General features: G+C 44.3%; 1 protein-coding gene across 1 annotated transcript in view; it reads left to right on the forward strand.

The window, feature by feature from the left end:
• The window catches only part of MEGF10 (multiple EGF like domains 10), a 179342-nt gene that overhangs the window by 149523 nt on the left and 7940 nt on the right, over window positions 1–21879 (forward strand). Inside the window, exons 14-22 of the mRNA XM_043586764.1 lie at window positions 4096–4242; window positions 5432–5566; window positions 6104–6232; window positions 8029–8157; window positions 13068–13196; window positions 15360–15488; window positions 18455–18691; window positions 19930–20057; window positions 21668–21791. Coding sequence (XP_043442699.1) covers window positions 4096–4242; window positions 5432–5566; window positions 6104–6232; window positions 8029–8157; window positions 13068–13196; window positions 15360–15488; window positions 18455–18691; window positions 19930–20057; window positions 21668–21791 — 1287 coding nt within the window. The remainder of the gene's footprint in view (window positions 1–4095; window positions 4243–5431; window positions 5567–6103; window positions 6233–8028; window positions 8158–13067; window positions 13197–15359; window positions 15489–18454; window positions 18692–19929; window positions 20058–21667; window positions 21792–21879) is intronic.

Consider the following 21879-nt stretch of genomic DNA (forward strand, 5'->3'; position numbering starts at 1 on the left):
TCCCTGTGCAGAATATGGGGGCGGGAGGAGCCAGTGCAAGTACAGATCTTTCACCTCCATTGTCCCTTGCATTTCTGAGGAATTTATCCCCCCCCCCCCCACCTGCATCCCAACTGCCCTTGACTTAGTTTAAGACCTTGTCATGTCTGTCTTTTTTTTCCTTTACCTGGATAACCCCAAACAGCCCCCTGACACAGGTCTTCTTGCTTCCAGACCCATCATCCTCAAACTGTCTTCTGCCCTCCTACAAACCACAAATTCAGTTATGTGCTTCTCCTGCTTCATTGTCCATTTGGTCCCTGTCAACCCCAAGGGGGAAGCTCACACTTCACAGCGTGGCATTCTGGCTTTGGGTATGTGACCACTGCCTGGCTGCCCAAACACCTCTCCTGTTCTTCCCCACCCCAGTTTCAGCTGTCCTCCATTTCCATATGCTTCTTTGGGCTTCTGGGCCTTGCACCCACCATTCCATTAGCTTGGAGCCCTTCTCCACCTTCCCAGGCTCTCTCCTTTTCTGACTGAGATCCCAAGACAGGGTTAGGTGTGCCTATTCTGGGGCCATTATCATTCTAGAGTTGAAGTTCTTTCTTAGAGAACCTATCACCGGGAAGCCAATAGCCCCTGGACCCCTTGAATATTCATTAAGTTGAATTCTCTTTTCTGTCTTTGATAAAAAAGGAAACATAAAAATGTCTTATAGGACTCCAGCAAGTTTGCAAAGATTGGGATGAGATGAATGGAAATAATTCAGGAAACACACACACACACACACACAGGTTAAAGCAAACTTATAATTGTCTATCCTGAAAAAAGTTTTACTGAAGGGTTAGTCTTACAGGGAGGTCACATCAGTAGCCGTATACCTAGTGTGGCCTAGAGAAACACTTACCCAGGGACCCCCTCTGTGAGCTTCAGTGCCTGATATTTCACAATTAGAGGTTTATTTCTTAGGCTCCTCACGTGTGTATTCTCTTAAAATATTAGTATTCCCTAGAGAAGGTAACAACTCAACACTAATCAATTTACCTTACCTTTTCCTGACTATAAGATGAAAGGAAAGATAATAGGAGGGCACAGAGCTCTGAGGGGGAGGAGTATCAGTAGGAGAAAATAGGACAGCAAGGGGAAAAAATGCAGCTTCATGCTTTTTTCTAGAATTGCCCCCTGAGGCATACTTTATGTCTGTCTACAAATAGATTAGGCATTAATATCTGAAAAGTGATGACTCATTTTACTGATGGTAGAGAAAAAGAAAAGAGGTTGAGTTTTTAGAGGAAGTTGGTCATAGAATTACTATAACTTACTTTCAAAGGGGAGACTTATTTGCAATCCTGAAATAAAAGATATTTAAAAGTAGGCTTGGTTCTGCTGAAATATTCTTTTATGATTGGAGACAGCAGATTTGATAGATGATCTCTAAAATTCCCCGTGGTTCTCTGGAAATGAAATCATGGGTAAATCATGTGAAACAAACGTATCATTGTAATGGATCTCTTTGCTATATCGTGGGCCTTGTTACTCTATGAAAATTACCTCGATAAAGTTGATTATGACAGATGGCTGTCCTATCCAGCTGGACAAACCTATTAGGGAAGAGGAATCAGATATGAAATAAAGGATCACTTTATTCAGATTTACCAATCTGTGCTGGGGTCACTTTTCTTAACATGCTCTGATTGAGAATGTGCTAAGTCACATATAAATTATGATAATCTATAATGCAAAAAAAGCAGCAGATAATTTTGACCTCAAGTGTATTCCATTCTGATTTAGCTGCATTTATTTAATGTGGTGGAGAGATTTGGCAAGTAGCTGATGAACCAAAACACCATAAATGGCTAAATCCCGCCCCTTCCCCTTTCCTCAAGCTCCCACCACACAACAATGTGCCAGAAATGAGGACTAATTTTCAGGATGATTTTCAACTTCTACTTCTCCAAAGTCCTTACTGGGATTTGCGTGGATGGCTGCAAACCAAAATGGCCAGAGTTGTCCGAATATCTGTCAAGCAGGAATCCCCGTCTTAGGTGCCATTAAATAGGGCCCTAGCTCATGGTCAGCGCTCAGAACCTGAATTTGAAAAGAGAGTGAAGCCTGTGACCCTTCACAAGATTACCCTTGTTGGTTCATAAAACAAAATTTTTCCATTTGCAGCCTCTTTTTGAAGTGGTTTGCTCCTTAATAAATGCCCTGCCTCGTGTAGGTGCGAGCCCAAACACCTCCCATTTGCTGCCTCGTGTAGGTGCGAGCAGTATAGATACAACTCTATAGCTGCTGAATCACATTTGGTGAGCATAGCATTTTGGGATTCCACCTCAGCTTTTCAAAAGAGATTTGAAAAGAAAAAGAAAAGACCGTATGTTTGTGAACTCAAGAAAAAAAAAATCACAGGAGGCCAAAATTCCATATTTTATTCTACAGGGATTCCTTGAACCCCAGTCAGCTTCTAACAGGTCTGATCTACTTCAGCCAGCAGCGCGAGCTAAAATAATAGTCTTTTGTTGGCTCAAGCTAGACACAATGAGGTCTGTGAGCTTTCATGCCTACTTAACAGCCTTTACCATGTGGGAGATTTTCAGAAGGAGGAAACGGGAACAGTCAAAAGTGGAGTTATGGCTCAGCAGAAATGACTGTGCCAATTAGCAACGTTCACATTATGGTTTGGGGCTGCTTCTGTTGTAAGGTTTGGGCCACGGTAACTTTTCTCCTAATCAATTTCGAAGCAAAAACTGTAATACAAAACATGGCTTTCTCAGCTTCCTTGGTGCTGGGTGGTGACAGCATTCTGGATCCCTAAGTGTGTGCGTGCTTGTTCTTACTGTGTTTGCACTTGGTCTGAAGCCAGCAGTTGCCAGTTCACTACTAATTATAACTCGCTGCTTCTCAATGCAAAGAGCGTGTCTTTGAGTTGGGGAGAATTCTGACTTACAAGAAAGAGGCCCCTGTTGTATTTCAAACGCAAACTTCCCAAAGAGACTTCTCTTTACCTCACGTAAAACCTGGTTTTATTTTTATTTCTGCGACTTTGCTTTTTCCCTTGCATTTTCCTTAGGCGTTTGTTCATTCATGACCAACTCCAGAATTTCTGTTTCCGGGTGAGAGTTAAACACCTACATAGAGTAGTATCCTAATAATCAATAACTTGGACAACAGCTGCAAATAAGATCAGTTGTGATATTCTGCCTTTATCTGCCCAGTGCCAGATTCAATTCTTAAAGAGGAATTTAGTGGCACCGATTAGTATATCTTTCCATCCTGTACAATGTAGCATCAAAATGTTTTTTTCTTTAATTTTCATTATTTTTTAAATTTTTTAATGCTTATTTATTTTTGAGAGAGAGAGAGAGAGAAAGACAGAGCATGAGCTAGGGAGGGGCAGAGAGAGAGGGAGACACAACGTCCAAAGCAGGCTCCAAGCCGTCAGCATAGAGCCTGGTGCAGGGCTTGAACCCACGAACCAAGATATCGTGACCTGAGCCGAAGTTGGACGCTCACCTGACTGAGCCACCCAGGTGCCCCTATCGTCAAAATGTTTTAAGATGGTGTGTGCTCCAGGGGGAGAGTTTTCTTTATGTAAAACAGTTTAACCACTTTTTACTTCTTTTTATCTTTTTTACACTTGGTTTTTCTGTAAAGATAAAGGATGGGGGAAGAAGGAAGTTGCTGAGGGCTCACTGATAAAAATATTTTTGATAAATTTTGCCTTTAATAGACAGAGCCCTTGGGCTTCCCATTTGCTTCATCCTTCTAAAAAAGAAACATCACTAACGCGACAATAAATTATGTATATGTAAAAAATAAAAAAATCAGTATAACAAAGGTGTTTTATTCCTGCTCTTTTATGACTTGGTAGAAAATCACCCTGGGATTATTTTAATGCTGTGATGATACGATACAGGATGACACAGTGTATGATGATGTACTGACGTATATAAGTGAATTTTAAACCTTATGCCATCCCGCTCATCGTTGCAGAGATAACCCAGCTTGGATACCATGACCGTCCTCCTCCTCCTCCTCGTCCGGGACTTTGTGTCCCAGAGGCACCAGCCCCCACTGCCTCTTAGTCAGCCTTGCCCGTGTGCATTGTTTCAGGTGTCCACTGTGACAGCGTGTGTGCTGAGGGACGCTGGGGCCCCAACTGCTCTCTGCCCTGCTACTGCAAAAATGGGGCTTCGTGCTCCCCAGATGATGGCATCTGTGAGTGCGCGCCAGGGTTCCGAGGCACCACGTGTCAGAGAAGTAAGTGTCTCATTACGTGGAAAGGTCTGCCTTCCCTTCTCAGGTACCGTGTGCAGGATTATTATCTCTGTCCCACACCTCAGTTCGTGGCGCTGTTCTGTTGCAGTGGAGTGGGGAGGAGACTGTAATAGGTCTCTGTCCCTTGTGGAGCTGTCCTTGATAGCACTGCCTGAAGAGCTTTATTCGTTCCAACCTCCAGGACGAGCCTAACAGATGGGGCTTTGGCCTTTCCTTCTCAGTAATGATTTCAATGCCTCATTGGCATCGTCGTCAGGATACGTTTCTTGATCCTGCCTTAAATCTTGCAAATGGTGTTCCAGAAATCCATTGACCTGTAAATATTTGATTCAGCAATTTTGGCATTGGCCTTACCTCAATTACCAGAAGTCAACATCAGCCAAACCTTGCGGCGGATCATACATCTTGCTAGTAGTCTCACAGCCAGTGCTGTGGGGGAAATAGAATTGCAGAGTTAAAAATGGAGGCCGTTGACATTGGTTAATGGGATTTTTAAGAGAGGGGGGGATCCATAAGATTTTACAAAATCTTTCGGTAAATGTAATCAAGAAAAGAATATATGGCTCTAAGACACATTATCCTTATTTTTAGATGACTTTTTTCTTTTTTCAGTGAAAGCTCTATGCATTTGTCTTGCGTTTAAATCCAAGTAATGTCTTGAGGAGAACCTAATTATGTAGCATTTTGCTTGCTCACTTCTCAATCACAGTCATTAATCTGGACCACGTTGAGGAGGAGCAATCTTTTAATTCAGACTATAGATCTGTTTATTGCCAGTAATGACTCTTAAAGAAAAAAGGATCAAGACATGGCTTGAGAGTATTTACGTGGCCTTATTAGATTTTAGAATTTTATTTCCTTTCATTTATTTGTTCAACAAAAATTCTGCAAGCCCCTGTTGTGTGCCAGGCCCCAGGTGAATTGGGACCATAAGTGAGAAAATAAAGAGGACAGAGACGTTTGCCTGCCCTCCAGCAATTCAGTTTAATGGTTTCTTTTCATTATTAAGGACTACCCTTCTTCCTTTGGTGCTTGTTTTAGACTTGGAAAATTCTCAGTATCGTTAAACAAAAAAATTTTTTTTGCCCCAAACTTCAACTAGATCCTGATGTGGAATTTGAGAGGAATACGTCTCAGGAAAGATAACTGTTGATTTCCATTCTATTTTCAGTCTGCTCCCCCGGTTTTTATGGGCATCGCTGCAGCCAGACGTGTCCACAGTGTGTGCACAGCAGTGGGCCCTGTCACCACATCACGGGCCTGTGCGACTGCTTGCCTGGCTTCACAGGTGCTCTCTGCAATGAAGGTAAGTAAGGTGCACAGTATCTGGGGGGAGGTGCGCGGTGCCGGGCAAGCCCCGTGCAATCTGTCCTCAGGCTTCCTCTCGGGCTTCCCCGAGGATGTTTTCAGCCACCAGCTATCAAGGCCTTCTGGGATGCCCTTTCTGCAGCTTCTGCAGAAATGACTTTGGAAAAGCTGGCTTGCCGCCCCGGCAGAATCTCTCTACTCTCTGAGCTGTGCTGCTCTTCGGTTTTAATTGGAAACAGCATCCCATGAAAAATCAATATCAGGGAGGGTTTGGACTCCCTGAGCAAGAAGCCATGAAGTCAGATTTCCAGAAACGTGATGATGTCTCCTGGTTTGTGATGCCTTAATGAGAATGTTGGGCTTCATGTGTTTCTAAAAATGAGCCCATTCCAGATGACGGGGTGCTGTTGAGTGGAGGCAGCTACTAAATGGGCAGCCGGGCTGATGGCTTTCAAAGTTGTTTTCTGTCCCAAGACTCTCGAGTTCCATGCGATGAGATGTAATTGTGCGTTACTGACCTAAAACTTATTCACAGTGTGTCCCAGCGGCAGATTTGGGAAAAACTGTGCAGGGGTTTGTACCTGTACCAACAATGGAACCTGTAACCCCATTGACAGATCTTGTCAGTGTTACCCGGGTTGGATTGGCAGTGACTGCTCTCAACGTAAGTCTTATTTAGGAACAACCATTGATCTTCACTGGTTTTCAAATTCTTTAGGACTAAAGTAAGAGTGTGTATATAATCAAGAAATAATATATGAATAATTATGATAGACATTACTTTAATTTTGAAATGGCTGTTTCCCCCACTAAGAGCTCTGTGCAATGTTCCTATGTTAAATCCAAATAAGGTCTTGCAAAAAGCCTAAATGGGTAGCATGCTTATTCACTTTTCAGTGACTCTTAATCTGTAAAATGAGGGTATTGGACTCAGAAAATCCATTCTAGGTTTAATTTCAGACCTTGAACGTCACCTATCATTTTTCCCTTGTTCTTGGGAAAATTATGGTGCACACAGTTTCAGGAGAATTTTTTTTCTATTTTTTACTTACTTCAGACTTACTCTCTTCATTGGGCCATATTCCCTACTGGGTAACCAAATAAAAATTATAGATGGTCCTGCTTTGTTTTCCTCCAATTTTATTGAGAAATAATTAACATACATCACTATATACTCTAAAGGTAAACAGCATGATGGTTGGATCTCTCTTTGCTTTGAAATGATCAGCTGGTTCTGCTAAGACCCATCTTCTCACGTAGATACAATGGTTGTCCTCATTTTAAGCAGGTTTATTCCTTAAAGTTTTTTTTAAATGTTTATTTATTTTTGAGAGAGAGAGAGAGAGAGACAGAGTGTGAGCGGGGGAGGGTCAGAAAGAGAGAGAGAGACATAGAATCCAAAGCAGGCTTCAGGCTCCGAGCTGTCAGCACAGAGCCCGATGCGGGGCTCGAACCCATCAACCCTGGGATCATGACCTGAGACGAAGTTGGACGCTTTACCGACTGAGCCTCCCAGGTGCCCCAAAGCAGGTTTATTCTCGAAGCATTAGTATAAATGAAAAGGTTTTCTGTGTGTTTTTTGTTTGTTTTTGGTAAATCAAATCGTTTTACCCCATAATATGATATTATTTCACAGATACTTTATCTGAAGCTCTTTTTGCTCTTAAATGGACAGTGACCCTCCAATGATTTCCTTTTATTATTTTCTGCTTCATGCAATTAAGAATTTTCATGAGTAAACCAATTCTTACGTATAATTTACACCTTAAACTTTAAACAAATCTCTAGTGACAACTCTGGGGCAGAGCGACTGGTGTGTGACTTACGTGACACCAGATCCCTTAGTTTTTCTTAGTCCTATCATTTTGTCCATCTTATCTCTGCTTAGATGTTCTCCCCTTGGGGAAGCCTTCCCTGAGGGAGTGGCTCTGGTGAACGATGTCTTGCAATACAAGGAGCACATGATGCCCAATGTCACATGATCACAACTGAGCCAATGGTTCTTGAAATGCGCTTTGATATACAGGTGCCTTGGATTATAAGCATGTTTCTGGAGTGAATTATGCTTGCAAAACAAGGTTTTACTGTATAAGGTTTCAAAGGGCGGTCTGGACCTTGCCTGGTCCTCTGCTATCTCTTCTGTGTCTAGAACAGTGCTGGGCACATAGGAGCTCAGCGTGCATTTGTTAGGCAAGTAAATCTATGAACTGTAGATACTTTTTGTTCTGCCTGCCTCACTCCGCAGTCTGTCCATGAATACAGTGGCAGTAATGATGGTTGCCGTTGCAGTCAATGTTGCCATCTGGGTATTAGTCAGTCTGGGAGCACCGTGCTTTCTTAGTCCTGATGCACACCGCTAACCTCCCATATGCAAGGAGATGGGCAGCAGGACGGAGTTCCCTCTGCTGGGTGCTGGTCTCCGGGCTCTAACCGAACTCTCCATGCGTGCTGTGGTTTCAGCTTGTCCGCCTGCCCACTGGGGCCCGAACTGCATCCACACGTGTAACTGTCACAACGGGGCCTTCTGCAGCGCCTATGATGGGGAATGTAAATGCACTCCCGGCTGGACGGGGCTGTACTGCACTCAGAGTAAGTGACAAGCCTTAGTGACAAGCCTTCTGAGACTCACCAAGGGAGCCACACCCAAGGGGGACGGGACCAAGCCTCGCCCTTTGCATGCACGAGCTGAGCTCACCCAGGGTTCCTGGCGTTTCATCTCCCCCGTGACCACTAGACGTCTAACTGCCTCTGTGTGGTTATGAGCTGTCACGTTCCAAGTTTTCTGTCTGTATGTCATTGCAGGACACCGAAGTGGAGCAGTGCTGTATGTGATGGTGTGCAGTTTCTTTCCTCACTCTCCTTTGACCAGACCCTATGTATATGCACCAAACTCCCTATCATTTATCAATACATGTATCTTTGTACAGACATATGTACACATTTTTGTAGTATGTGATTCCTTTTATTTTTTTTAATGTTTTTATTTATTTTGAGAGAGAGACAGTGTGAAAGGGGGTGGGGCAGAGAGGGAGAGGGGGGACAGAGGATCCAAAGCCAGCTCTGTGCTGACAGCCTAGAGCCCCCATGCAGGGCTCGAACCCACAATCTGTGAGATCATGACCTGAGCCGAAGTCAGACCTCCACCGCTTGAGCCACCCACCCAGACATCCCTGTGATTCCTTTTATATGAAGATCAAGAACAAACAAATTGATCTGTTAGGATTATCTACTGGGAAGGTGCATGAAGGGTGATGAAAATGTTCTATATAATGGTTCAAACTGGGGTGGTGGTTACATGGATGTCCACCCTGTCATTTATTCCAACAGCACAAAGGTTGGGATAAGTGACTGTGGCTAGAAAGGCAGTGAAGATCACAAGCCTTGCTCCCCGATGTAATGTGTGCTCTTGGAGAAGAGTCTGTTCCGTGGTTCTCAAACTTAAGTGAGCGCCAGAGTCACCCAGGTGGCATGACAAACACAGACTGCTGGCCCCACTCCCAGAGTGTCTGATTCACTGGGTCTGGGGTGGGACCTGAGAATTCACATTGATGACAACTTTCCACATGGTGATGCCAGTCTGGGATCATGCTTCAAGAACCACTCATTCTTTTTTCCATTTTATATCACATAGTGCCCCAACCATTTCTTCTTCTGTGAGGTTTTTACCATCATAGGATATAATGTGCAAAGTGGTCCACAGCTCAGCACTGTCAGGGAGAAAAAAGACTATTCTCTATCTTCTTGCCTTCAAATGAATAAAGGAGACAGCACGGGAAAGCATGCATGATGGTTACCAATAATAGTATACACTTGGTTTCAGCTTATTTATTTATTTTGAGAAAGAAAGAGAGCACAAGCAGGGAAAGTGCAGAGAGAGAGAGGGAGAGAGAGAATCCCAAGCAGCTCCATGCTCCGTGCTGAGCCTGACACAAGGCTCGATCCCACGAATGAGATCATGACCTGAATGGAAATCGAGAGTCAGATGCTTGACTGATTGAGCCCGCCATGTGCCCCAATAATATATCATTTTATTCTTTTTTTAATCATAATATGAAATTTTAAATCCCAGAAAGGAGCTGAGAAGGAAAAATAGGTCAGAAATTAGGCAATTCTTGGGGTGCCTGGCTGGCTCAGTCATTCAAGCATGTGACTCTTGATCTCAGAGTCTTTTTTTTTTTAATATGAAATTTATTGTCAAATTGGTTTCCATACAACACCCAATGCTCATCCCAACAGGTGCCCTCCTCAATGCCCATGACCTACTTTCCCCTCCCTCCTACCCCCATCAACCCTGTTTATTCTCAGTTTTTAAGAGTCTCTTATGGTTTGCCTCCCTCCCTCTCTTTTTTTTTTCCTTCCCCTCCCCCATGGTCTTCTGTTAAGTTTCTCAGGATCCACATAAGAGTGAAAACATATGGTATCTGTCTTTCTCTGTATAACTTATTTCACTTAGCATAACACTCTCCAGTTCCATCCACGTTGCTACAAAGGGCCATATTTCATTCTTTCTCATTGCCAAGTAGTATTCCATTGTATATATAAACCACAGCTTCTTTATCCATTCGTCAGTTGATGGACATTTAGGCTCTTTCCATAATTTGGCTATTGTTGATAGTGCTGCTATAAACATTGGGGTACAAGTGCTCCTATGCATCTGCACTCCTGTATCCCTTGGGTAAATTCCTAGCAGTGCTATTTCTAGGTGGTAAGGTAGACCTATTTTTAATGTTTTAAGGAACCTCCACGCTGTTTCCCACAGTGGCTGCACCAGTTTGCATTCCCACCAATAGTGCAAGAGGGTTCCCGTTTCTCCACATCCTCTCCAGCATCTATAGTCTCCTGATTTGTTCATTTTGGCCACTCTGACTGGCGTGAGGTGATATCTGAGTGTGATTTTGATTTGTATTTCCCTGATGAGGAGCGACGTTGAGCATCTTTTCATGTGCCTGTTGGCCATCTGGGTGTCTTCTTTAGAGAAGTGTCTATTCATGTCTTCTGCCCATTTCTTCACTGGATTATTTGTTTTTCAGGTGTGGAATTTGGTGAGTTCTTTATAGATTTTGGATACTAGCCCTTTGTCTGATAATGTCATTTGCAAATATCTTTTCCCATTCTGTTGGTTGCCTTTTAGTTTTGTTGGTTGTTTCCTTTGCTGTGCAGAAGCTTTTTATCTTCATGAGGTCCCAGTAGTTCATTTTTGCTTTTAATTCCCTTGCCTTTGGGAATGTGTCAAGTAAGAAATTGCTACGGCTGAGGTCAGAGAGGTCTTTTCCTGCTTTCTCCTCTAGGGTTTTGATGGTTTCCTGTCTCACATTCAGGTCCTTTATCCATTTTGAGTTGATTTTTGTGAATGGTATAAGAAAGTGGTCTAGTTTCATCCTTCTGCATGTTGCTGTCCAGTTCTCCCAGCACCATTTGTTAAAGAGACTGTCTTTTTTCCATTGGATGTTCTTTCCTGCTTTGTCAGAGATTAGTTGGTCATACATTTGTGCATCCAATTCTGGAGTCTCTATTCTATTCCATTGGTCTATATGTCTGTTTTTGTGCCAGTACCATGCTGTCTTGATGATTACAGCTTTGTAGTAGAGGCTAAAGTCTGGGGTTGTGATGCCTTGCTCTTTTTCAATATTACTTTGGCTATTCGGGGTCTTTTGTGGTTCCATACAAATTTTAGGATTGCTTGTTCTAGCTTCGAGAAGAATGCTGGTGCAATTTTGATTGGGATTGCATTGAATGTGCAGATTGCTTTGGGTAGTACTGAAATTTCAACAATATTTATTCTCCCAATCGATGAGCACCCAGAAATCCCAGAAATGAGATGAGAAACAAAAATAGGTCAGAAATTAGGCAATTCTTGGGGTGCCTGTCTGGCTCAGTCATTAAAGCATGTGACTCTTGATCTCAGAGTCTTATGTTCAAGCCCAATGTTGGATGTAAAGGTCACTCAAAAATAAAATCTTTAAAAAAAAATTAGGTGGGCACTCAGTGACTCAGTCAGTTAAGCATCCGACTTCGGCTCAGGTCATGATCTTGTGGTTCTTGAGTTTGAGCCCTGCACCGGGCTCTGTGCTGACAGCTCAGAGCCTGGAGGCTACTTTGGATTCTGTGTCTCCCTCTCTCTCTGCCCCTTCCCTGCTCATCTCTCTCTCTCTCTCTCTCAACAATAAATAAACATTAAAAAGTTTAATGAAACAATTGGGCATCGCTTGTTTAACACTAATTAGAAAACTGGAGAATAGGCTGGACACGTGTTTTGACACTTCCCGGAAGTGGGTGTAAACCTTGAGCCATTGCTCAAAAGGGAGCATTGGCAAGTAGAGATCTTGTCTCAGGCATATTCTGCCAAGACTGTATATATAGAAAGTTTTTCAGCTACTTAGAGAAAATTACTTACACATTACTATTTATCATTCCAATATTAGGGTCTACTTTAATCAGAGGACCTTTTTAAATGGACATAGCACAAGAAAGTGGGAAGGACATGGGGTCTGGAGCCAGACTTGTCTGAGGTTGCTGGCTGTGTGACTTAGGGCGCTTGGGGCTGAGCTCCCAGCTATAGGTGGGAATACCCATCCCTGTGTGTCTGCGCTGCGGTGAAGATTCGGTGAGAGGATGCATGCAAAGCATCTGGCATCGATTAGGTGCTAAATAAATATACGGCAATGGCAGTTGTCATTGCATGCTGGCATCTGTGCTCTGCCTCTGTTTCTTGGAAGTTGAACTTTGGTTAAAACCTCCATTAGAAAAAGAGAAAATAAAAATCCACATGGGATACTTAGAAGTAGCCATACAAGCAGCCTGTATTGAACTTTTTGTTATGCCAGAGCGCCCACACCCTTGCCGGGCAGCTGCTGGCCCAGGACAGCCCGTGGGGCTTATGTGTGTCCTCAGCCAAGAGGTCTGGGTCTGGAAAATCATACAGCAGTGTTAGGTTTATGGATTTTTTTTTTTTTTACAAAGCACCTATGAAGTGCTGTTTGTTTTGTTTTGTTTTGTTTTGAGTTTAACATTCTACTCTACATCTTTGGTGAAGGAGATGTTATCCGAGTCAGTGACGGATACGGTGGACAGGGCTAGCCGCAGACTGAGAGACGTTCTGTGCTGTAAGTAAAAGCATATGGGTAATTTTAATATATAATACCCATTTCAGTCCATGGCATTTGAGTCCAGGAGTCGAGTAGTTCAGGGAAAGAATGCAAGGAATTGCCCCCATACTTCCGCGGGGTTGATGGCGTGCTTTGTCAGAAGATACTAGTCTTGTCTCCAGGAGCACCAGGTATGGAACCATTCTGCCTCCCGCTCATGAATTATGACCTCCTTGCACGCGCCCCATCTTGGGACTTCAAAGAAGCCTTTGTGACAAGCTGAGATCTGCGTTACTGTCTTTATTCACTCTCCAGTGGCTAAGAACCTTTCAGGTTTAAACACAAACAGTGGGAAGCAAGAGCTGTGTTTTTCCTCAGCAGCCTCTGACTCTGCTGTCCTTCCGTCCTGCACAGGATGTCCTCTGGGTTTTTACGGAAAGGACTGTGCGTTGATATGCCAGTGTCAAAATGGAGCTGACTGTGACCACATCTCTGGACAGTGTACATGCCGGACCGGGTTCATGGGGAAGCGCTGCGAACAGAGTAAGTACGGGAGGGTGACCCATCTGGTTGGTGTTTTCCCCTAGAATCAGTTTTCCTACATGCCTGAACAATATGAAGGCAGGACCTGCATCTGTCAAGTTGTTTGAATGGATGGCTGGTCACTTACCAGCACTGTTGACCGTTACGGTCAACCCTCCCAGGGAGCTGGCCACCTCGGGGTCCTTGCTGGCTGTCTTTCCCCCTAAACTTCTTCTGGGTAAGTAATCAGTGCTCTGGGTGGAGGGGGTGTGGCTCCAAGGAGGAAGACAGAATTCAGGTTTTCCATCTGTTCACCCTGGCTCTCTCTAACTCTCCTGCTTATTTTTGGAACGTGGCTGCTCAAGGGCGTTACGAACCAGTCAGAGTCAGAGCCCGGGTCCGCACTGGAGGAGAATGCATTCTCTGGGGCCAGGCTGAGTGCCCAAAAGGCAGGCAGGGGCTCCCAGCCCCTCAGTGGGTGTGGAATGAGGTCCATGCAAACATTGCCCCCCTTCCGACAACCTTTGCTAGATAGTATTTTTCTACTGTTTCCCCTAGCAACTGTGCATCTCGGTCTTTACGACGTTCAAGACAATATATCGCCTTAAAATTTTTTGCTGTAAAAATCCCACTCCAGAAGAATATGCTCTGTTGGAATTACGCAGCCTTTTTTGCCATTTCTGCCGCTACAGCTATGCGTCTGCAGGGTATAAGAAAATTAGGTTTAGATTGAGTATTTCAAAGTAGTCTCTTGTTACTTTCCTCTGCGACTTTCATTCAATATTCAGAATGAATAAATAGGGTCTTAGAGCTGTAATGGGGCTCAGTCTTTTATCATAGATGACAAGAAAGGGACAGGAGCGTTCTTGCTTACCAGAGAGGGCGCTCTTGGCAAGGACGCAGCAAAGACTACAGGGCTGTGGGAGCATTATGGCCGGAAAGGCAGATCAGCAGGACGGGGCTTTGGCAATAAACCATCGCCTTCCCTCTACCCCAGCAGCACCTCACAGCGCCCCTGGAATATCCAGGTCGTCTCAGTCTTGGGTACTAAACCCTTGAGTTATTTTTGCATATCTTCCTGTATAGTAAATATAACAGGAGTGACCTCCAGGAATCAGCCTGGAAACGGATGTCCCAATTTTAGTTTTTTACTGCTATTCATTTCATCCTGAAACACGTACTGAGTCACACGGTTTCCTGCATACCCCTCGTGTATGTAAATATTATGTGTGTGTGTGTGTTTATGTGTGTGCGTGTGTGTGTATGTGTGCATAAATGTCTAAACATATGTGCACATACCTAGAATCAGAACAGACTCTAAACTGACTTTCCCTTGAATGCCAGACCGGTTATGGTTCTTATTAAATAAAAGCTGCTGAAGTGCTTCCGTGATTACTTTGAACATCAAATTAAAATATCCCTATTTTTGGAGAACTCTCCTGATGCTCTTTTGTAAACAGAAACACTGACAGAGAATTCCAATAATAATAGAACATTGCCCCCTGCTGCTCACTTTACAGAAAACATCAGTATTTGGTGATGATTTTTGGATTTGACTCTTCTTTGAAATTCACACCCAACTCTTATAAAGAGTGCATCATAAAAATATCAGTATTTTCGTCTCTCAGGCTTCAACTTGCACATCCAAATTTTGAGCCATTCTATGGCAAATGAAGTTCTTACCTAGAAAATTAACAAGACTTGCCCTTCCCTTGTCCCTGTTCCCAGCTAATCCGAGTCGGAATGCGCCACTTGGAAGATCCCCGAGTCGTCAGGAACGTGCTCACGTTCTCAAGGATGCCATCTCTTGTCCATACTCTTCAGTGTTTTATCTCACAGTTTTGCCCCGCGGGGTCATCTCAGGTTGCCCTTGCTCACGATCTTTATCAGTTCCGTTGGGTTCTGCAGACTCTCAACTTACCCATCAGGGAAGTGGGTACATAGAAGCTGCAGGAGTCAGGAGCTGTGGCAAGGAGCTCAGTGTCTGGCCTTGTGCCACATGGCCCCGAATCCCATGGGGCAGGGAATCCTGGCCAGCTCTAGGACTTCCAGGGTGGGTCTGCCTGCATAAGGATCCCCCGGAAGGGCTGCCCTTGAGACACAGAGGATCATATAGTAAGAGACAGCTTTGCCCCACATCCCCAAGGCTGGACAGCTTACGTTGGATTTTCATCTCCTTCTCAGAGTGCCCTGCAGGAACATATGGCTATGGCTGTCGCCAGATATGTGATTGCCTGAACAACTCCACCTGCGACCATATCACTGGGACCTGTTACTGCAGCCCAGGCTGGAAGGGGGCGCGATGTGATCAAGGTAAGGATACTAGTAAAGGGTCCTACTGCCTCAAACTGTGTAACCACCATGTACCAGGCAACATGAAGTATTTGCACCTCCACTGCAAGGTGTAGCTGGTTGTTTAGTTGCCAGATGGATGCCTCACTGCTGCTGTCCTATGGGTGAGGAAGGTAAGGCTCAGAGAGGTTGAGTCATTTGCCCAACGTGACGTAGCTAATATCGAATACATAGCTATATGTACGTCAGGGCTTAGATGCCGCGTTTGTCTGATTCCAAAGCTCAGGAACTTCCCGCTGTGCCTACGAATGTTTTCACCTTTATTGAGATATAACTAACCCATAAAAAGCAATGCATGTATACCATTATATTATGTGTATATATGTCTATATATATATGTCTATATATAAATATATATGTATATACACACATATATGCATACATACACAATGTATATATGTACAGCATGCAGTATATATATAACCTGATACAATCTGACAAACAGCTATAACCATGAGACCACAACCACAATAAAGATCATGAATACATCCCTCCCCCCCGCCCCCTCCAAATGTTACCTCATGCCCTTCTCTGCCACCACTGCTCCCGGGGCCCCAGGCAACCACTGATGTAACTACAGATGGGTTTGTATTGTTTAGAATTTCATGTAAGTAGAATCACACTGTACTCTTTCTTGTCTGCTTTTGTTTGCTCTGCAAAATTATTCTGAGCTTGAACCACGTTGCTGTATGAATCCATACTTCTGTTCTTTTTATTGCCGAGCAGTATTCCTCTGCCTGCATATATCATCATTTGTTTACTGATCCACCCGTAGATGGACATTTGGATTGTTTCCAGTTTTTGCTATTATGGATAAAGCTATTATGAACAATAATGTGTCAAGCCTATGGATACATACTTCCATTTCTCTTGGATAAACTTATAGGTATAGAATGATCGGCTCATATGACATATGACAGGCATATGTTTACCTTTTTAAGAAGCTTGTGCCTATGGTTTTTAACAAGGGTGTATCACAGTAATCTGAGAATGGTCATATATGTAGTCCTACTTGGGCAATTCTGATTCTGGAATGGATGGGGCCTTTGAGACAGTTCTTGGGGTACCTGGGTGGCTCAGTCAGTTAAGTGTCCGACTCTTGATTTCAGCTCAGGTCATGATCTCAGCATCGTGGGATTGAGCTCTGTATCAGACTGTGCGCTAAGAGTGGAGCCTGCTTAAGATTCTCTCTCTCCCTCTCCTTCTGCCCCTCCTCTGCTCATGCATTCTCTCTCTCTGTGTCTCTCTCTCTCTCTTTCTCTCAAAAAAAAAAAAATGAAAATGAAAATGAAAAAAAGAGAAAGTTCTTCTGATGGTTCTAAAGCGTGGCCACCAGAGAGCTCCTGAAATGTGTGACTCTGCTTCAGAGGGTAACAACCACATGGGCTCTAGGGGGCTTTGGAAAATTCATACAGTGTTGTGGGGCAGCCATCTTAAAACATGCATTCTGTATGTATTCCTGTTTCATTGTCTTTCATTAAGTAACTTTTGCATGCTCATGAATTATATTTGTCTGTCGTAACAACAAGATGTTCTGTTCCACAGTCACATCATCAGGACACATGCATTGTGATCACAATGCACACTGCTGTATGTTTCAGGGCACGCTGTCTAATAAGGAGGTCTAATGCTTAGAATCATGAGGTCACAGGGACGTTTGAGCTGGAAGCACCTTCTGGGCGGCCAGGTGCCTTGTTTGTAGATGGTGAAACTGTAGCCTTCAGTGCCTAAAGGAAAGTTCAGGATATCTGGATCAGTTTTTTAGATGCCCAGTTTCTTGACTCCTACTTCAGGTCTTTCCTGTCCCCATTTGATGGAACGCGAGGAGAAATTATATAAAGCTAAAGTTTAAATATTAACGAGTAAGGTTTTAAGGTGATGTCATCAGCTATTATTGGAACAGACCTTTCTGTCACAAAAAAAAATATCACTATATGGAACAATACAACTTGGGGTAAAGAGTCCACTGAAATTAGGATAAGGCAGACCCTCATCTTGAACTAGATTTTTGATGGAGTTATCCTTGGAAGGAAAATTATTCCTAGAAATGTTGAGGATAGGGGCGCCTATATGGCTCAGTTGGTGAAGCGTCTGACTCCTGATTTTGGTTCCAGTCATGATCTCACAGTCATGAGATTGAGCTCCACGTTGGGCTCCATGCTGGGTATGGATCCTGCTTAAGATTCTCTCTTTCCCTTTCCTTTTGGCCCTCTTCCCTGCTTGCACACGCTCTTGTGGGGCGGGGGGGAAGCAGGGGGTGCACCTGTGCACACGCTCTCAAAAAGAATTTAAAAAAGAGAAATACTTGGACTCCTGGGTGGCTTAGTTGGTTAAGTGACTTCAGCTCAGGTCATGATCTCGTGGTTCGAGCCCTGTGTCGGGCTCTATGCTAACAGCTCAGAGCCTGGAGCCTTCATCGGATTCTGTGTCTCCCTCTCTCTCTGCCCCTCCCTGTCTTGTTCTCTGTCTCTCTCTCTCTCAAAACTGAATAAACATTAAAAAAAAAAAAAAAGAAATGCTGAGGATAGTAGTAAGCCCTTCATAAGCTTACTACTGCGTAATAAATAAAGCATGGTAAAAACTAGATAAATCGTTACCACCAATGAATTCTGCCTCTGGTCTAAGCATTTAATCTGCAGTGTGTGGGAAGCTCCCAAACCCTAGTGTGGGGTCTTTGGGTTCAGGAAATCTGGTCTCATTTTTGAGGCTTAGAGCAGCCTTGTTCTGGGCACAGACAAACCAAGAGCATCTGCAAATGAAGAATGTTTGTTTTTCCTTCCTGCTGTTTCCAAAGGTTTCCGAATTAACATTTCACTGACTGAACATACCCAGTCATTGGCACGGTGAGACAGTTTTGCGAATAGAGTGCAAACATTCATCTGGCAGGTTGTCGTCCTTGCTCAGATCTCTTCTTTTCCTTTGGCCAGCTGGTGTCATAATCGTTGGAAATCTGAACAGCTTGAGCAGGACCAGCACGGCTCTCCCTGCCGATTCCTATCAGATCGGGGCCATCGTCGGCATCATCATCCTGGTGCTGGTTGTTCTCTTCCTCCTCGCGCTGTTCGTTATTTATAGACAGAAGCAGAAGGGAAAGGAATCGAGCATGCCAGCAGTTACCTACACCCCTGCTCTCAGGGTCATGAATGCAGACTATGCCATTTCAGGTAAGACTGGTCCCTAGAGCCATCCTATTCCTTGAAAAGTAAGGTTTCATCCTGGTTCTCTGAAACTGGGTGTTTGGCTGTGCTGTCCATCAGCCTGGAGGAAAGTGTATGTTGGGAAAACATCCCTTGTTGCAGATGTGTTTTATATGTTGACAGGAGCAGAATGACCACCATTGTCTTCTAGGAGGGTTTTGAAATTGAATTCATTATGAGATTGCTTTAAAGTTTTTTAATATTTGCTTATTTTTGAAAGAGAGAGAGAGAGAGCAAGTAGGGGAGCGGCAGAGAGAGAGGGAGACACAGAATTCGAAGCTGTCAGCACGGAGCCTGGTATGAGGATTGAACTCACAAACCGCGAGATCATGACCTGAGCCGAAGCCCGCTGCTTAACCGACTGAGCCACCGAGGCATCCCTGAGGTTGCTTTAGACTGAGGGAATTTCAACCTGGTGGCAGCTTTCCTGGGCATCTAAGCTTTTGCCATATGTCAGGGATAGGAAGTGGAGAGAAGGAGGTGTCCATAATTTTGGCAAAGTCATGGAGCAGGTCTTCTGTCTCTGGCCTTGGGTTCTTAACACAGTGCCTTCGAACCTGTCCCCGGGCCCATACACATCATTAACTGCATAGCAACCAAGTTATATAAGAAACAGTTTTGTGGGATTAGCAAGAACCAAAGCCGTTCATTAAGAAAACTCCTTAGAATCTCTCTGTCACACGTCCCCATAAAGGTAGATTTTTAAGTGACCTGCTCATTCATCAGAAGTAACCACATAAACTTGAACACTTAAATATTTATTATTTTGGGCAATTATTGCAGGATTTCAGGTGGGTCACATGTCTATAAATACACTGATTCTGGGGGGAATACACACAAAGCAGCTGATTTACTTAATAGTGTATTTCTAGCAAAGAATATTATGGCAAGAGCTTAAGTGTCTTAAAAAAAAAAGAGGAAAGTTACAACAGGATTCGTTTCAAAGCAATGGCTTTCCAGGTGTATAAGCCTCAAAGCAAAGAGGACTTGTCTGAGGACCCACACACACTTTTTTGGGAGGCAGGTAGGAGGGCAGACACCTGCTGCTTCTAGAAGCTTTGCTGAGTATGCTAGGCAGGAGGCGATTCTGCCCAGCCTGTGGTTTGGAAGTGGTACCAATATCCATACTTGTTATTTTGCCTTCTTTTTACCTGCACGGATTTAGAAGAGCCTGTCACCTTAACCGTTTCCTTCTCTTCTTACAGAAACCCTTCCCCACAGCAACAGCGGAAATGCTAACAGTCATTACTTCACCAACCCCAGCTACCACACGCTTACCCAGTGCGCCACATCTCCGCACGTCAACAACAGAGACAGGATGACCATCGCAAAGGTGAGAGGAAATGGCTCCAGGTCGCCGAAGGTGGGTAGGGGGGCGAGGAGAGGAACGGGCATATCGGGGAGAGCTGCCGTTTCCCAGATGGGGTTCTAGGAGCTTGTTATCTCTTATCTCGTTGGTTCCTCCCAGCAGTCTTGCGGGTGCGTATTAGAATCCCAAGTTTACGGGTAAAAAAACACAAGCCTTGGGGATTTTAAGTCACTGCAAAACACAGCTTCCTAGTTGCTGAGGGAGGCAGCTGCAGGATGAGTCATGGCCCCCGGTCTCCTTGTCTCCAACTTGCGCTGTTTCCGTTGCACCTCTTTGGAAAAACGTTTCTCATACTGCCTGAGGTTTCCAAGGATGTCTCAGAGCAGGCCTAAGCAGACTCTATCCTGGGCCTTTGCTTTTGTCTTTTCTGACCACATCTCTTCTAATGCCCTTTGGGGGCCCCCTGCACTTTCCTAACAAAAACAGCAACCACATGCCTTTATTTGGGTTCAACCACATGAGATTTCTTTTTTGCAGGTCACAAATGATCAAATAGCAACAAACTAGGTGCCAAGCATTTCTAATCATTTTACAAATATAAATTCATTTAATCTTCATACCCACTCTATGAATCAAGAGTGATTTTTATCCTCATTTTATATAGATACACAGAGAGGTTGGATACCCAGCCTTCTCCTCTTGTGTCACTCACCTCACCCCAGTCTCTTCTAGATTGCTCCGAAATCCCAAACATTTCTGCCTTCTGAGTGCCCCAAATTATATTTCCTGTCTCCATTGTCTTTTTTAAAAAATATTTATTTATTTATTTATCTATCTATCTATCTATCTATCTATTGAGAGAGAGAGAGAGAGAGAACAAGGGAGGGGCAGAGAGAGAGAAGAAGAGAATCCCAAGCAGGCTCCACGCTGTCAGTGCAGAGCCTGATGCAGGGCTCAATCTCAGGAACCAAGAGATGATGACCCAAGCCCGAATCAAGAGCTGGACGCTTAACCAACTGGGCCACCCAGGTGCTCCTCCAATCCCGATCGTCTGATTCCAGCTCTGTGCTGGAAGAAAAGCCAAGGTAGTGAAATTAATCCAGTTGCAATTAAATTAATGCAGCTGGCTTTTAACTACAGTGCCTGATAGGTAGATAGTACTTCACCTTCCCGGGAGACTTCCGTGTGCATCTTGCCGTCTGTTCGCCTACATTTTCAGAGAAGGAGGCAAAGTACCTCATCTCATCCTCGTACTTATAGCTAAGAAAACTGCTCAGGGTCACCGGTGACTCATACAAAATCATGCAGGGTTTGGCGGGAGAGCTCAAACTCAGAGTTTGGTGTTTTCACTTCAAAGTTCTTTGCATGTTAACCCAAGTAAAGTCTAATGGGAACAGGGCGACTAAGTGAAATGAAGAACTTGAGGCCATAGGGGGTTTAGTTGGGGCCAAGAGACACGTACTCCTGCTGCCCTCCGCGGCCTGCCCGGTGGTCACCTCTGCCCCTCTGTGGGTCCTCACTGGAAAAGCAGCCCTCGATTCCTGCCCCGGACACGCTTTCCCCAGATCGGCAACACTGTGCTGTGCCACGCTGCGTTCTCTTTTGACGCCGTTTACGGTTTATGTTTTTAACAGTCAAAGAACAACCAGCTGTTTGTGAATCTGAAAAATGTGAATCCCGGGAAGAGAGGCCCTGTGGCCGACTGCACGGGGACGCTGCCGGCAGACTGGAAACACGGCGGCTACCTCAACGAGCTTGGCAAGTTCTCCCCGTGTCCGTCCTCAGCAGCCTCCTTCATCTTTTAGTCACCTCAGATAGTCACAGATTGATGATCTGCCAAAGCGAT

Source organism: Prionailurus bengalensis, chromosome A1 (assembly GCF_016509475.1).
Source record: "Prionailurus bengalensis isolate Pbe53 chromosome A1, Fcat_Pben_1.1_paternal_pri, whole genome shotgun sequence".
Taxonomy (NCBI): domain Eukaryota; kingdom Metazoa; phylum Chordata; class Mammalia; order Carnivora; family Felidae; genus Prionailurus; species Prionailurus bengalensis.